Raw genomic sequence first — 16,938 nt, 5'->3', positions numbered from 1 at the left:
TACGATATAAATTGAAAATTTAATCATTTAATCTTCCAAGGTTTTTAAAAAAATTACAAATATCAATGCAATCTAGTTTTTTCTCGATATCTTATTATAGATAAGTTTTGTTAAAAACTTGTATCTCGAAATATATTAATTTTATATAAATTTAATTTATATAAACTAGAGATATATTTTTATCGTGTATAAATATATCGATTAAAAAATAATCAAAGTAAAAATAGAAGAAAATTTTCCTTTGAAGTAATTACGTGAATTAATTAAGCGTTAGCTCATGAAAATATTTCGTTACGTAATTAATAAATTAATGAATTCAATTAATCAATAAATTATAAAGTATATGTATAAGTGTATATATATGTGTATATATATACATGCATAGTGAATATATATAAAAACGGAATGACAATATTTAACAAGTATTTTAAACGAATATCAATTCTTTCAAAATAAAATTTTATATTTTTGAAATAATATAAATACGAAATTAATATCAAAAATTACGTATCATTACGTTCATCACCTGTTGCACGTATTATTTTTACGTAGAAAATCAAATATGAAATACAATATGAAAAATTTTTGCCTTATTAATTATTTATTAAAATAAATAATACATTCTACGTGTTATGAACATTGGCCATCGTTATTCCATTATTTAAAAAGATCGACGATTGAAATTTGACTCGATAAATATTTGAAATATTTGACAAATAAATAAATACTCGTAACAAAGATCAACGATTCCATTCTATTTTATTTATTTATTATTACTTTTTTTTTTCAAAGAAAATTTGAAGCGTTGATCGAATGAAAAGAGATTTTAAAATCCCTTATCAGACGTCAAGTTTTATCGATTGCTTCGCGGAACTAGTAATCCATAAATTTTCATATATCAACATAGTAAATATATGCAAATGTTAACCCTGGTAACCTGGTATGGTTGTGAAACAAAGGTATGCCTTTTCTCGTACGTAGTTAGCAGTTCGAATCCCAGTTTAACTAGTGTGTGACACGCGTTGTCTTCGCGGATTTAGGCTTATCATTGTGTTTACGTGCCTATCTGTCTTTCTACTAGAATTTACTAAATTGAACTTCGATTAATCGACACATAAGATGGAGCGGAAGAAGAGAAAACAACCGCGAATAATTTCTGTTTTTGTACATGACGATGTATGTTTCAGACTTTGCTCGATCATATACATTTATATTTTTTACTCGAATTTTCATTTGAAAAATATTATATTTAATATTATATATTTTTCAATACTTATTGATATTTTGAGCAAAGTTATATCTTACTATTTTCGATATATCACTGCAATTTAATTTTACGAACGATTCGTGTTTTTATTTTCGTTTATAAATATATTTTTTTAAGTATAATATAATAAAAAAAGATATAATTATTTTACTCATTTCTTTCTCTTCTTTCGACAACGTTTGTTTTTATATCGATTGTCGTATTATATATTTGCTTAGAATAACTTAATAAAGTTTTAATACCTTTACAGTGTTAGTAGTATTATATAATATACGTTATAATATATGTTATATAATAATATTAAATGAAGATAATTACAATTAATTATAAATAATATGTTCCGTTGATATGTTAGACAATATTAACACACGATGCATTTTATTTTTCTTTAAATAATATGTTTATCAAAAATATACTTTCTTTTGCTTATTTATTAAAAATTAATATTAAATATCGCTATATTAATATGTATATATATATATATATATATATATATATATATACGTATTGGATTGGAAAAAATATTAGAAAATAAATTGAATTCATATTTTTTTGTAAAAAAAAATTGTAAAATGGTAATGGAAAAAATAATAAGCAGCATCCTTTTTCAATTATTAATATTTATTATTATATAATATAACTCAAAAATAATATAGAGTAGGAAAGATATTATTGTTGTATATAGAATTTTAATATTTTAATTATGTTATAGTAAAAAAAACATACTTTGTTTTTGTTTCAGGTATGTACTCTTAATTTAACTTCTTTTGGTTATGAACATTATTTAAGCGTTATTAATATTATACTTTTCCACGTGTTGAAAAATTGAATCCTTTAAAATATGCTAAGAAGATATTTTGTTGATCGTATGAATATCGTACTAACGCTCGTAGTAGGTAAGTCTTTTAACTACTGAACATTTATATTATTAGAGAAAATTTTTTTTTTTTTATTAAGATCTACTTTATAAAAAAGTCTATTCGTATAATATTATTATGATAATAGATAATGTTAAATAATATTATCATTCATTAGCTTTATTATTAAATCTTCTATGGATATTTATTATTATTAGAACGTTAATCTTTAATCTAAAAAATTTATATTATACGTATTTTTCTTCATTAACTTCAAATTAAACGAGAACATGTATGATATATTATAGGTAAGCATTTTTAAATCGAAAAAATGAAATAAGTATTATTGAAAAGCAATGGTACTATTTTAATTTTACCTTTCTTTCGGTTTCTTCATTAAAATTCTAATTATTCTTATATTTTAAAATTTAAAAGTTGATAAAAAAAAAGTATTATTGATCAAAGACAAAATTGCTGATTATTTTCCAATTCTTCGTCGTTTAGGAAAAGTGTTTTAAAAAGATTTCAGCCAAGGTTAACAAGATCGAAACCAGTCACAACAGCCTTTGCAAAAATAACTACATTCTGGACTTTATAACGTCCGTTTCTTCGAGTGCAATGTTCTAGTAACCTTCTCAAATTATATTTACACATTTTTTTGTCCGAAGTTCGTCGTTTTTCTTTTTTCACCTTTTTTTTTTCATTTTTTACATTTTTCGCGGAATTTTATTACATTTTGATTATTATAAATTATCAAAGTATATATTCTTAATTATTATTATTTATTTAAATCATTATATTCAACGATTATATCTTGCAATTTATAATTATATTTTTATTGATTCACAATCTGTTTGAAAATTCACAATCCTGTTTTGTCGACAGAGTTTCTTTTTATCGATAAATCAGAATAATATCAGTTGATAAAGTTGATATCTTTTTTATCGTTTACTGGTTAAATCTTTTTGTAATTAATTTTAAAAAAAAAAACAATAAACAAATTTTTACTTAAATTTTTTTATCAAAATATGTTGTGTCAATTATTATTTTATCGCTTTATATACGTTTGTTTTTTGCGTAATTAGACAGAATTAATATAAAAAATTTAAAATTACTTATTGATTTGTTTAATATCATTAAACATATGTATGAATTTTTTCGTTCGTATCATAAATCGGTTTGTTAGTTTTTTTTTTTAACTTTAATAAATTTTTAACCAAATTAATAGTATTGTGGCAAAAAAAAAAATGCATATTTTTTTAATCGTAAGAGAATTTACTATATTTCGAATATTTCCAAAGAGAATATATTTTAATATGTTTTGTATGATTATATTTAATAATTAGTTTTTTTCCAATCTTATATTTTAATGTGAATTTTTATATATGATAACTATATTGTTATAATCTTTCAGGTTACCTTGACTTTTTTAAATAGCACAATCTATTTTTGTCTTCATAACATTGTAGTAATGTCAAGTCGAGTTCAACAACACGTACACTGTGATCTTGAAATGATCCTGAATCCAAAAATATGTTCAAAAATGTGTCAATCGAGGAAAAATTTTTCATAACAAGTTCTTTTAGAATAAAATTATATGTACATGTTTTTCAGTAGAAGAAAATTTCTATTTCAAATTCAAAATTTTGAAAACATTTATGTTATTAAAATTCCTAATATTTTCGTAACTTTTTTTTTTTTAAACATGTTCATTTTGAACACAGGTATATATAATTCAATTCAATTTTCTACGAAAATATTTGTGTTGCTTGAAATGATATTTCTAAATTCAAGGTCATAATACACAGGGGTCATTGAACATTTATCTTGACATTATATGTAACATGAATGAGATAAATAATAAGAAAGAATAATATTTTTATATTTTATTTATTTTCTAGATGAAAAAAATTAAAAATTTAATCGTAAAATAATTTTGTTTATTGAATTCATAAAGTCATAAGTGTTTTTCTGATCTTTTACATTATATAAAATAAAAATAATCATTCTTTATATATATATATATATATATATATATATATAATTTTGTATAGTCTATTTTAAGAAAATATAATTAATATATAATTAATGTAAAAATTATTATTTCCATTTATGAAAAGAAAATCTTTGATACAACATTATTGCATCAAAATAATCAAAAATGATATAAAGTCTAAACACGTAACAATAAATATTCAGATTTTTCCATTCGCAATCACGTAAAGTGCATAATTAGTATGTTATTTCTATTAATCATTCGTTCGCATCATTAATGCTGCGAACATTGTTTTGAAAGTCAATGTAAATCATAGATCGCATTAATCTTTTTTCACTCTTTTTTTTACTTCACGATTAACATATGTAATATATATATAACACATAATATTTCTTATTAACAACTAATATAACTAATTGGAAACCATTGTATTAATCATCATAAAATGTAAGCAAAAGTATAAATAACATTGCGTTTATTTATTTTATAAATAAATGATGAATTTTTTTATTTGTAGAAAGATAATAATAATATATAAATTATATTATTATTATAAAGTAAAAAAAGAAATGTTTTGCAATCTGATGCAATAGCAGATAGAAGTATATATTCGGATAAAATATATCTTTATCCCATTGTTGTAGAGTTATTTATAAATGAATAACGACATTAGAAGAAGAATTTTTCCCTACTTTCTCTCGTATCAAAGTCTGTAAACTTGATAATCAAGAGGCCGAATTGTGGCCGAAAGCAGCATGGTTGTAGCTCGCGGCAAAATTCTTGGAGTTTCCGTTTCTGGTGTGGGTAGGAGCACTCCAATAGCCTATTCGGTGCTGGTTGTTATCTCCTCGCACGACAAGCCAATCTGTCGTAATCGTTTTCTTCGTCTGGATTTCGCGTCATCAAAGTTATTCTCTCTATGGTTGTATCGTCGTCGATGACACCACTTCATTCAGAGTTGAGACATTCGATGATCCATCATCAGTTTCCAACGAAATATTTTCTTTTACAATACCATTCGTATTTTCATTAATATATATAGAGGAATAATTGAAGTAAAGTGTATAAGTGAAAACTGTGAATTTCGACTTAAAATAGCGATGACGTATCACATAGTATAGTATTAGTGAGACATAAGTACAGTGCTGAAAAAAAACTGAATAAACTTCAAAATATTGGAGTTAGTGATATCTTTTCTCTGCGATATATTTTTATAATTGTATACGGAAAATATTAATTTGATCGAAATGTCAAAAATGGTAAGTTTATTTTTTTACCGATTCATTTATTTTATTCTCGTTTTTTTATTATTTTTTTATTATTGTTTGTATTACTTAATATCGATTGAATTGAATCAAATGATCTTCTTAAAGTTAATTTCTCGTTTAAAATTAATCCTTTTCTTTTTTTTTTCTTTACTATGGAATAATTTTTGAACGATTATTAAGAAATTATTCGAATAATTCTTCGTTTTTCGATATCTTTTAATTTTACAAAAAGTTATAGAGTCGATAAAAATTTTTTTTATGACTCATACGTGTAAGATATAAAAACGTTATTTTCGCAATAATAATTTAATTTAGGAATATATAGTAGATTATGCCATAACCTTACTAATCTCGATCTAAGGCTATCTGAAAATTTTCCTCTTTATACATGGAAAAAAATAAAAAATTTATTTAGTATAGTATAAAAATAATAATATAAGGAATTGATAAGTATATAGGATATAACTTTATTATAAAAATATTTTTTTCTTTTTCGTTCATTTTTCTTCTTAAAAAAAAAAAAAAATAAGTAAAACAATTGATTTATAAATATATTTTAACACATTGTAAATTTTAACACTTTTTAAGTTTTTTATTTTTTCCATTTAAATTTTTTTTCTTTTTATTATTATAATTATCTATCATTATTCATCGTTAACACAGGAAAAAATGGCTCAATAAAAAATATTCTCTTGGTATAAAAGTTGATATTATGATTATAATTGTTATATAAGAATTATAATCATGATTGTGATGTGATTGTATAAATTAGATAGATTGTATAAATTAGTTTTATATTTATTTAACAATTATACTTTGTTAATTACTTTGTAATTTTCAAATCTATATTGTAAATATATAAATTAACGATAAATATATATATATTTAGAATGTACAATTAGCACAATTAAAAAAACATATATGTAATTACAATGGGATAAATATATATAATGTGATAATCTTTTTTTTTACAAGATTAATTTTAATAATCAATCGTAGAAAATATTATAAAAAAGAATATTATTCACATTATCAAGGAAAAATATACGTAGTATATTATAGTGTATTGTATTACATCATGAAATAATTGTAACAATTATTGCTCGTATCGTATCAGAGAAGAAGATTCTTTCGACTAGAGCACTTTTTATTCACACGAATGATTCTTCAAGTCTTATTTATATTTTATAATTTAGAAAGATCGCTGATTGGTTTTCATAATGCAATATCAATATTTTTCTAAAAAAAATAATAGAAATAAATTAAAATTTTTTTTTTTATTTTTTTATTTTATTTTATTTTTTTTTTTTTTTTTGTGAGGAATCACCTCTTTATTGATTATATATTGCGGATACCCTGCATGTAACCTTCTTAGTTATTTACAGAATTTAGAAAGATATCAGTTTATTTACACAGATAATTCTGGAACTGTATATTATATTGTAGCATCTTTATATATCAAATAACATTATGTAATAGCTAATTTCTCTTAGGTAGCCTCTGAAACTATATAACGTTATATATACGTTAATACAAGTAGTAGCGAAAAATAATAATTCGACGTAGTTCTTCCATTAATCGAGACTAAATAAAATATTTGTATTTTATACACTTAATAGATAAAATGCTTAAATATTAGATAAAATGGAAAATTTATGATTCTTACATAGATGTTAATATTCATGAGACAATTTTCAAATCGATCGATTCCAGATATAAAAACAAACATAAATATTGATATATAAAAATGTTGGTTAAAGCTTATTAAATTATTAAGTTATAAGCAATTTATATAAATATATATTAGATGAAGCAAGATGGAGTCTAAAATGTCATTTTCGCAAATTTAAATCGCTTATAACAAATAAATTGTTCACAATAAATAAACTTTAATCAATATTTTCATATACCAATTTCCTCATTTGTTTTAATATCTCTAGGTATTCGAAATATGTCCCACGAATATTTACATTAACAGCCTACAGACACGTATTTACATGTATAATTTTCTCGATTCGAGAAAAATATCGAAAAAATTTATCCTTTGGCCCCGAATAAGAATTTTTTACGGAGGAAAGGGAGATTGGGAGATGGAGCGTAAGCTGAATTATACATATTGAACACGGAATGTATAATCTATCGGTATATTCTATTACAATTTATTATTTATCCACAGCTGAGATTCCTTGTCCTTGTAATTTATCTTGTGAAAACAGGTTCCACACGTATTATCGTTCGATGGAACTAAAGTTGGTTCGATTGTTATCCAGCGTTAACATGGCTCCAATAGGTGGCGATGGAAACTCATAAGATATTGCAGATTCCTATATTGATATATTTTATATATACAAATATTATAGAAATGTTGTCCTTAAAATTCGTATATTTTTGTTTCAAAAAGTGAATTAAATTTCGCTCAGAGAAACCAAACATTTTTTATTTATTTGTACACTTTTTAAGAAATGTAGAAGTAAAAAATATTTACTTCCCGTGTGAATCGCGTGATTCATCGGCAACGTGCTCGGGATCAAAAAGACTCAGGCATAGTTGTGCGTAGGTTAAACGCGCATAATTTTTACCTTGATTATTTCTTATACTCGAAACTTGTTTTTCTGTATTTCGTTTTTCGTGGAATACTGAAAAAAAGGAAACAACTATATAAAAACGTTGGTTTCTCGAAATTTATTGAAAAAAAAAAACTGGAAAAAAAAAAGAAAAGGAATATTTTAAATGATATCATTGGATACGTGTATAACATTGATTAATTTTATTTAATTTTCATTATTAATAATAATACGAAATCTGTGTGTATTTGTTAACGCATGACACGATAGCAATTTAGATGAGAAGTAAAAGAACAAATAATCAGGATTCTTCGTTGCTTGTGTCGGCTTTGGTTTGACAAATTATAGTAGCCTGAAGATAACAGGTAAGATAAACACCTCGATGTAGCAAAGGTGGTCTCGCATCAGGTTGTTGTCAATATGTCAGGACTTGTTCTTTCGAATGATTCAAAATAGTATAACATATCTCGTATAACATATGTATTACTTATATATTTCATATTTAATATGGAATTGTTATTGTTTTTCAATTGTATCGGCGATTCTTTTTGAACGTATAAAATATTTACAAGTTATTTCAATATTGAAATATACATTTGACTTGGCACTATCTAAATTAACAAACAATATCAAAATCGAATGTAGTAAGCTCAATGTATATTGCAAGAACGTTAAATAATCGATTCTTTTCTTCCAAAAAATTTATTCTCTCGTCGAAGATAAATTAATGTTTCCCTATTCGAATACAATTAAAGGTTTCTCGATGCGACTTATTGTGAAAAATGATGGTTATGACGGACCACCTTTGACGGTTTACGAAGAATTTGTAAGATTATCATAAACACCTTTACCACCCTCTATCGCGAACAAAGTAGGTAGAATAGTTTTACGTCCCTTTTCGAGGAGAAACGTTGCGGCAATGACTAATGATATTGAAATACTTTGAAAGGAGAAGACCATGAGAAAACATAGAAGAGAAAGTCAGGAGCGTACCACGTCGAGTTTTTAACCGCAATTTCATTGTTATTATACTCGGAAGAAAGGGTATTTTTATTAAGATTTCGTTACAAATATGAAACGAAACACACACACACACACATATATATTTAAACGAATCTTCCGTATCGGCCATCATGAAAAGCTTATTTCGAACGAATCAGCGTTTCGACATTCCGTTCTGGCAGCAGAGTAAAACGCTAATTCCGACTCATTAAGAAATCGTTAAGAAATTCCTGATTAGCCAGTAATTACCGTGATGAGAAGAAAAATGGTGGTGGAATAAAGTCGGTGGAACATAATGCAGGCGTTATATACGTATGGATATTATCGGATAAATCGATGTCTCTTTCCGTCAATCGGCCGTCCATCCTATTCGTTCGTGTCGGCGACCTATCGAACTCTCTCGGGTAGATTCGCGATTCTTGCCTTCACCTTCCTGCCGTCAGCCGCATCCGGCTCGTTAACATTTTTTTAATCGACACCACCACGGGGCCGAAACTCGGCAACGTGTTCGCCGTTGCCACGATGCCGGATGCGTTTACACTCCTTTATAGCGTATAAATTCAAAGGGATGCCGTCCTCTTCATTTGTCAACCGTCTCTTCGACCCTCCTTGCTACGCCTTCCAACTATTCTACGATAAGAAAGGACCAGTCACGTCGATCTTGCTTTCTCTCTTTCACCGTTTCGAATTTTATACCGATATTATCGTGAAATTTATTATTATTTTTTTTTAATTTTCATTACGTAAAAATGTGTGTATGGTTATTCGTTTTCATTATAAATCGCGTATATATTTTTCTCTACGCTTAATAGATGGTAAAAAATTGTTACTTGGAAAATTATTTAAAAAAAAGACGATTGGAAAGATTTTAACATGTGTTTAATATTAAAACACGGTTAACTAGTTTACGTTATTATAAACAAATGTATATAATAATAAAACTCGTAACCATGGTGTTTGAATAAACGCGAGTCATTGCAAATAAGTAAGTACTTATTGACTTACGTAATGTGCGAATATGAAATAAATCTGTATACGTTGTGTATCGCAGTTAAGAGATAGACAGAACGAGTGTTATATTTTCACAAACGATTCAAATCTAGAAATAATGGATATATTTTTAAGCTATTATATTATTCGCGAAGCGAACGTAACATGAGATCAGTTTTCCACCTTTATTTCTAATATCCGTTACAAAAAAATTTTACGTGAACATAGTAAATGCATTTTATTCACTCGTGATATGCGCGAAGGTATTGTGATATGTAGCAAAAATATATCTATCTAAGTAAATAAAGAAATACGTGTTTGCTATTTTTGTTATAGTCGATGTAATCTCCAATATTATTAAGAAAAAGTATTCGTAATAATCGCAGTTTCTTATCTAAAAAAAGGCAGATCTATCGAAGATAAAATAATGAACGGTCAGAAATATTTGTACGACGAGCCGAGTGTCAATAAGCCGGTTGTAAAACAAGATTTTTTTGGCATGGTGACTAATTAGTTCAAGCAGAGGAAACAAACGAAAGCGTGAAACAAGAAAGCAGTGGAACCATAAAATGATAAACGTCGACATATTTTATCTCTTTTCCCCTGTTCGCTCAAATTCTTCACTTTTTATTTGTTAAAGTTGCATAAAGTGCACGCGGAAAAATAACTCGCAATTCAAGAGATGAAACTTTTATTATCTTGTATGCATACTTATCTTTTCAATTAACATTGCGTTTCGTAATATGGAAACCGTTTCAAGGATAGATTTATTATACGAAGAAAAGAGTTCACATAAATATAAGTATTATTATTATTTTAACTTATTATTTTACTTCTTCTTTTCCATTTGAATTCATTCTTTAATATTACGTAGCTATTTCAAAATTTCAACAGAATCGCAATTGATAAATGCATCGTGTATTTGTCATTTCTCGATTATGAAAGAATAAATTTTTCGTTGATGATATATTGCGCTAATTGTAATAGGAAATACTTGTGAAATTAGATGCAAAATTTTATTTTATTTTGTGTTGAATATCGAGATCTATTAGTACATATAATTGGATGAAATTTTAATTATTTGCTTCCATCGAAATCCGCATAAATCTTGCTCAAAGAAATTTAAATAGAAAATGTGTTTATACGAACAGTTTTTATTTCCTTTTATGCGATAAAATTATCCTTGAAGCACATAAGAAATACAAGGAAGAATCACACGTTACATTTCATAAATTTCATTGTTATTATATTTTTACATCTTTAGAAAATTTTTTTTTTTTAACTTTCTCGATACTTTTTTTATATAGATTTTTTCGTTTTATCACAACAAGTCGAATTATAAATATAGTTGAATTGTAGAACAAAGAGATTTACGAATTATACAATCATAATTTATTTTGTAAAAACGTATAATATTTATTTGTACGAATTTATTAAAATTCTCTTGGCATTAACGTTGAAGCAATAAATAATATAACAATTATTATGCATAGAAATATACATACAATAGATGTTAAGATATTAAGATATTAAGAAGATATAAGATATTAAATGGATACAATAATTATGTCTATGTTACTTACGTTATACATATATATAGATATTTAAATGATAATTTACGTAATAAATAAGTTTAATTTAATCGTGTATTGAAATAAAATAACGCGAAATCCATATGATTTATCAGATATATTTTCTCAATTAAGCAGATGCATCAACGTAAGGAATAATGGTTTATCGTTTATACAACATTTATTAAAAATAATCATTATAGGTTTAAAATTATTTTGGAGAAATCATTATTTATAGCATAACAACAAGTTATCTGTTTGTTCAAAATAATCGCTGCTCATGATAATTACATCGTAATATCATTTTACATTTTTATCTTTTTTCTCTTTTCTTTCACCATACGAAAATTATTCCATTCCACTAAATGCAATGATCCTTAAAACAGTATCTCTTAGACACGTTAATTTTACTAAAATCAATTAAATTTTCGCGATACACGATAATAGATGAAATCACAGACGTGAATATCGGTCGTCGTTGGAAGTCGTCCAAGAGGAGAGAGAGAGAGATAGATGCAAAATTTGCAGGGGCGAAGTTGGGACGGAATCGGAGAGATTTCGTTCTCGAGGGGTGTTCGAAAAAGAAGTTTGTGGAAATATTTTGACACGGAGCAACGGATCTCCGTGTGATCGATGCCCGTTCCCTAGAGATTACATCGTGAATTGCAGTTTGTTCGCGGCGGACATGTACCGCATAGACTGCGGTTCCCCGCGTTTCATTCTCACAGAAGCGCGGCGGCTCACCGCGAATCAAAGCGCCGCAAACATCTGCTCGTTTTCTACAGTTTCTTGGATATTCCACGACTTTTCACGATCCTTCGCGCCGATAATCGTTCCGCGTAACAATTGCCGTTAGATCGTATTATCCAATTCCAAGTAAGTATTATATATATTAGTTTAGAATCGGGTCGCAATTGCAAATATTATCTTTCTTAACACGAATATGTACTGTAATTATTACGAAAATTATAAATTTGAATATTTCTTTTCTTTTTTTTTTATCGATATTCCATGTTTATCTCGATAAAATTCACGTACGCGTTTGTGTTTTACCAAAGTGAGAAATCAATCTCCGTGGATTAATAAGGAAAAGAAATCGTTCTTTCGGAAGAAAGGAAAATATCGTCGCTGTATCGAAATTAGTATACGGCAAAGTTAGAATAAATTATCATAGTGCGTGAATTGCGAAAAGCGTGCATCGAGTCGGTACAAATAATTAACGCTTTCGAAAGTATATTGTTCGAGGGGGACACGGAGTGATTAGTTCGGCTAGTCTGACAGTTCGGAATGGTATTTGCACTAATGGCGGCCATAACCAAGCGAAGGCGTCCGTCGTGAAATCGCAAGACCGGTTTTCTTCCGCGCGTAATTACAAGCTTCGAATCGATCGCGTGATAATCTCTCGGGAAAAATGAACGCTGGATCTATGGATTTTGTTCCCGATTCGATCGAAAAATCACGTTTTTACGAATTTTCGCGGAAGCGCTGTACACGGTAAGACATGTTAATTATCGTTAATGATCATTTCTAACGAAGAAGGGGTAAAAAATATGCGAAAAAAGAAAGAAATATCTGCTTTAAATACTTTAAATATAGAAAAGGAAACGAGTTTGTTATTGTATATTTATCGTCGTTAAATCGTATCTATTTCATTTTATATCTCGTAGGTATTTATTGCTCGAATTTTTATCGTAAAAAAAAAAAAAAAAAAGAATTTCTTTTATTCATTATTATGTATAAGACAATTGTAAATTATTCGTTTGATATTATTAATCACACGATAACTATAATGTACGTCTATAAACATGTTTTTAGATAACATTTAGAAATGTATTTTCCTTTCGAGAAATCGTCCACTCTTTTCTTTCGTATTATTAATTATAAAGTTATATATAATTTCGTATAATTTATATTAATCAGTTTTAAAATATATTCACAGTTCGCAGGATCGAATTATATTAAAAATTTGATGTAATTTTCCATAATTTTCACGTTGTTCGATAAATATTTCAAGTCGATCCTTTGAAATATATATATATATATATCCATGGTATAATTAAATTCAAATGGTCATATACATAGATAAGATAACACACGTTAGACTTTAAATATAGACATTAGTATGACAAGTTCGAAGTGTTCTTGAAAAACACATACGATAAAAAGCGAATGACATTACTACGATCGATCGATTCTAATAAAATTTATAGATCGTTCCATTTTTCCACAGACGCTTGCGTTTCTTTCTTTCTTTTCTCTTTACAAATAATCGCGAATCGTTTCGACGACACTTGCACTCGCTTCGCACTCGAGCGGAGAAAAAAAAAACGAAAAAAGAATAATACGCAATACATGGGCTTGGCGGTACACCTCGTGGATACGTGGCCGGCGATATCGAAGGTTGGGAAAAGAGGAAGAGAGAAGGATAGGGACGCCCCTGTCCGGAGCGAACGTTTCGTGACGGCGTCGTTGCCGTTCCCTTTGTACACGCACCGCCCTTCGATATACAAGCGAGTATAAGTACGCATCGCCCTCTCCTATTTTCTCTTTCCCCCCTTCCCCCCCGCTCCCCAGTCGTGCGTGGATACATTATACGAATTACATCGATGATACGTCGATGGGCCACGAGATAGGGGCTGGCCTCCCTCCCATCGCGTCGATAGCCAAACTATTTTTCTTCGCTTCTCTTCCGATGGACGATCATCTCTTCTCCTCTTTTTTTTTTTTTTTTTCTCTTCCCGAAACGATTCGTCGATGAAACGACGCGCCAATTCTTCAAAATCTTCTTCTTTCTCGATTATCCACGAGTTTATTACACGCGTCTACTAAATATTTCGATATTCATTTCATTAAATTTTTAGAAAAAGTTTACTTACCTAAGATCTCGATCTATTTTGGATTTGATAAGCGTGGATCCTTGGTGGAAAAGCAAAGACGAATCTTTGAAGAATGAAGTTTTATCTAGAGAGATTTTAAGGGAGCAGGAAAAATAAATGGTGGAAACTATTTTTCGAAAATATCGAACGCAAAAATGTATTGAAAAAGTGTGAAAAATGTGTTCCGTGTAGAGAGAGGAGGTACGTTCTGGTAGTGATCGGTTGCTCTGCGGCAAGACAGGCGTCCCCTAGGATACGCTTCCTCTCTCCCTCCCCGCGTCCCAGATCCTGCAGGATCATTAATCAAATTCCCCTTTTAGCCGCGCCTCCCTCTCCCCCCCCTCCCTCCTTTATCCCCTCTTGGTAGGACGGTTCAGCCGCCATTACTGTACGGCTGCGTGCACGACGCATTAATTAAAACCAGGAAATTAATGCTTTATGCTTTTGAATCTCCTCTCTCGCGCTCTCTCTCTCTCTTTGCAACCCGCGCTCGGCCTTTAGAAAGTTGCTCAATTTTTTTAATCAACCTTGCAGCGATTCAATCGTTTAACGGGACAATTTTCCTTTTTTTTTTTTTTTTTAACAAAATGTCCTCTGCAACATTCTCGATCTCTCAGCGTTCAATGATCGATTAGATAGATCTCTCCTCGCTTAATCCTTGCTCGTTTTCGATTCTCGAAATTCTTCTCTCAAATTAATGAACAATACGCGACGATATTCTTCGAGATTTTTGATCCTCGAAATTCTCTTTATTCTCGCTCCCTTTTACATCCCAATTACTTTTCACGAAATCCGAACAATGGTAAGTGGTATGGAAAAACGGGTCTCCTTGTTGAAGAAAGAAGGGAGAGGATAGGTAGGCGTGACCCCATGGGACCCATTAGCGGTCAGTGTCTATCTCGGTCTACCGCAAAATGTCCAAAGCTACTATTTCTAAACTACGCGAATACCCAACGATAAGTAATTTAGCAGAAGAAGCAAGGCAAGATTTGCGGAAACATCATTTGCCACGGTTCCTTCCTTTTATTCACGGCCAAGTCGTCGCCTTCGCAACCAGTGCAGAAAGATCCTTGGCTAGAATTTTTTTCATTTACCTTCTCAACTCTTCACTTCGCGCATCTTCAATCTGATTGAATTTCGCACAATTTATTATTGTTCTTCTAATAAATATGCATGTGAGAGTTTTTCGTTGTATCAAACTGTATAACCATATATACATATATATATATATACATACGTTTAGCAATGGAAATTTAACGGCCAACACTCGCAATATTTACAAATTACTTACGGCTTTTATCCACATCAATTTTATTCTAATACATTATTTATAACGATAAATATCTGGAAATACCGGGGATTTTATACTAAGAAAAACGTACGATTCTTGTAAATTCTTATAAATTATATAAATTGAACACCATTTTTGATTTCCTCCGATTTGGATAAAATTGACAAAAATTGGGATTGAAATGATGTTAGATGATTTGATCATTGTTTACGAGAGAAGTAGAGGTAACCCGTCTGCGGGTATATTTTTGGAAGCGAAATGGAAGCGAAAGGGTGGCGTGAAAATCGAGGATAATAGGTGGTCAACCTAACGGTAGAGAGCCACCATTAGGCCTATTTATCGTCCAAAGCCAGGTAACGTCTTGACAGGTTCACCGAGAAGAAGTGCGTCGTTCGTTTTAAGATTCGACGCACAACAAGCGTGGAAAGGTAGGGAAGAAGGGCGGCCAGAGAGGTGGCGTTACGCCATAACGAGATTACCGATAAATTTGTAAAGATTACTTATTACCAGCAACAACCCACTTTTCCAACTTCCTCGCTTACTGTTCCGACGAATATAATTCATCTTGTGGCGAGGTTCTTTTTAAAAAAATTTTTTTCCCACTTCAACGTTTTCGTATTCGTGAGTAACGATAGAGAAATTATTTTTTCCCTGTAACATATAAACGCTCGAGATATAAGAAAAAAAAAAAAAAAAAAGAAAAAAAGGTATGCAAACATGTAATTTTCGAGTATTACTCGAAATTGCGATTTTGCTATCAGATATACGAACGTATGCGTATACTATTTATCGATATTACATTATCTCTTATCGCATTATTGTCTTTAATCGCCCTGCGGAATCGTATACACGGCCGTTTTATTTTGATCAAATATCGACAACAACGCGTCGAAACAACGAATATATTCGTTCGAATCGTATTAAAACGAACGCGATAAAGCGAAATAGCGATAGAATTATCGATCGAAGAAGTTGCGTGGAATATATTGAAATAACAATTGTAGTAAAAAAAAAAAAAAAAAAAAAAAAAAGGAAATTGTAGTAGCAAATTGCGAAGCGGAACCGAGAAGAGTACGCGTGAAGAAAAATCGCGTGAAAAAAAATAAAGGAATCGCAATGTCACGTTTGAACAGTAGCGGTTTTATAGGAAAGAGAATCACCATGAAGTTTATAACACTTATTTACTTACAACGTCGTAAAACGTTGTATTTCGATCGTTCTTTATAAGGATACATACAACGAATATAATAAAATGA

At 28.9% G+C, this 16,938-nt stretch overlaps 1 protein-coding gene across 6 annotated transcripts in view; it reads left to right on the top strand.

Annotated features, from left to right (window-relative positions):
* Positions 1-16,938, top strand: part of LOC725081 (segmentation protein cap'n'collar) — a 76,230-nt gene that overhangs the window by 7,969 nt on the left and 51,323 nt on the right. The window contains exons 1-2 of one of the 6 annotated variants that reach the window (XM_006571719.3): positions 995-1,176; positions 2,010-2,163. The exons of 2 other annotated variants lie outside the window; for them this stretch is intronic. Coding sequence is in view for 2 of the 4 variants with exons in the window: in XM_006571717.3 (XP_006571780.1) it covers positions 1,120-1,176 (57 nt within the window). In the remaining 2 variants the exon portion in view is untranslated. Of the gene's footprint in view, positions 1-986; positions 1,177-2,009; positions 2,164-5,035; positions 5,380-12,371; positions 12,392-16,938 lie in introns of those variants that run through there. 3 more of the 6 variants (XM_006571717.3, XM_006571718.2, XM_026446160.1) reach the window with 3 other exon arrangements.

The sequence above is a fragment of the Apis mellifera genome, linkage group LG1, assembly GCF_003254395.2.
Source record: "Apis mellifera strain DH4 linkage group LG1, Amel_HAv3.1, whole genome shotgun sequence".
Classification (NCBI taxonomy): domain Eukaryota; kingdom Metazoa; phylum Arthropoda; class Insecta; order Hymenoptera; family Apidae; genus Apis; species Apis mellifera.
The sequence above is the reverse complement of the archived record's forward strand: the minus strand, read 5'-3'. Positions and strand labels throughout refer to the sequence as shown.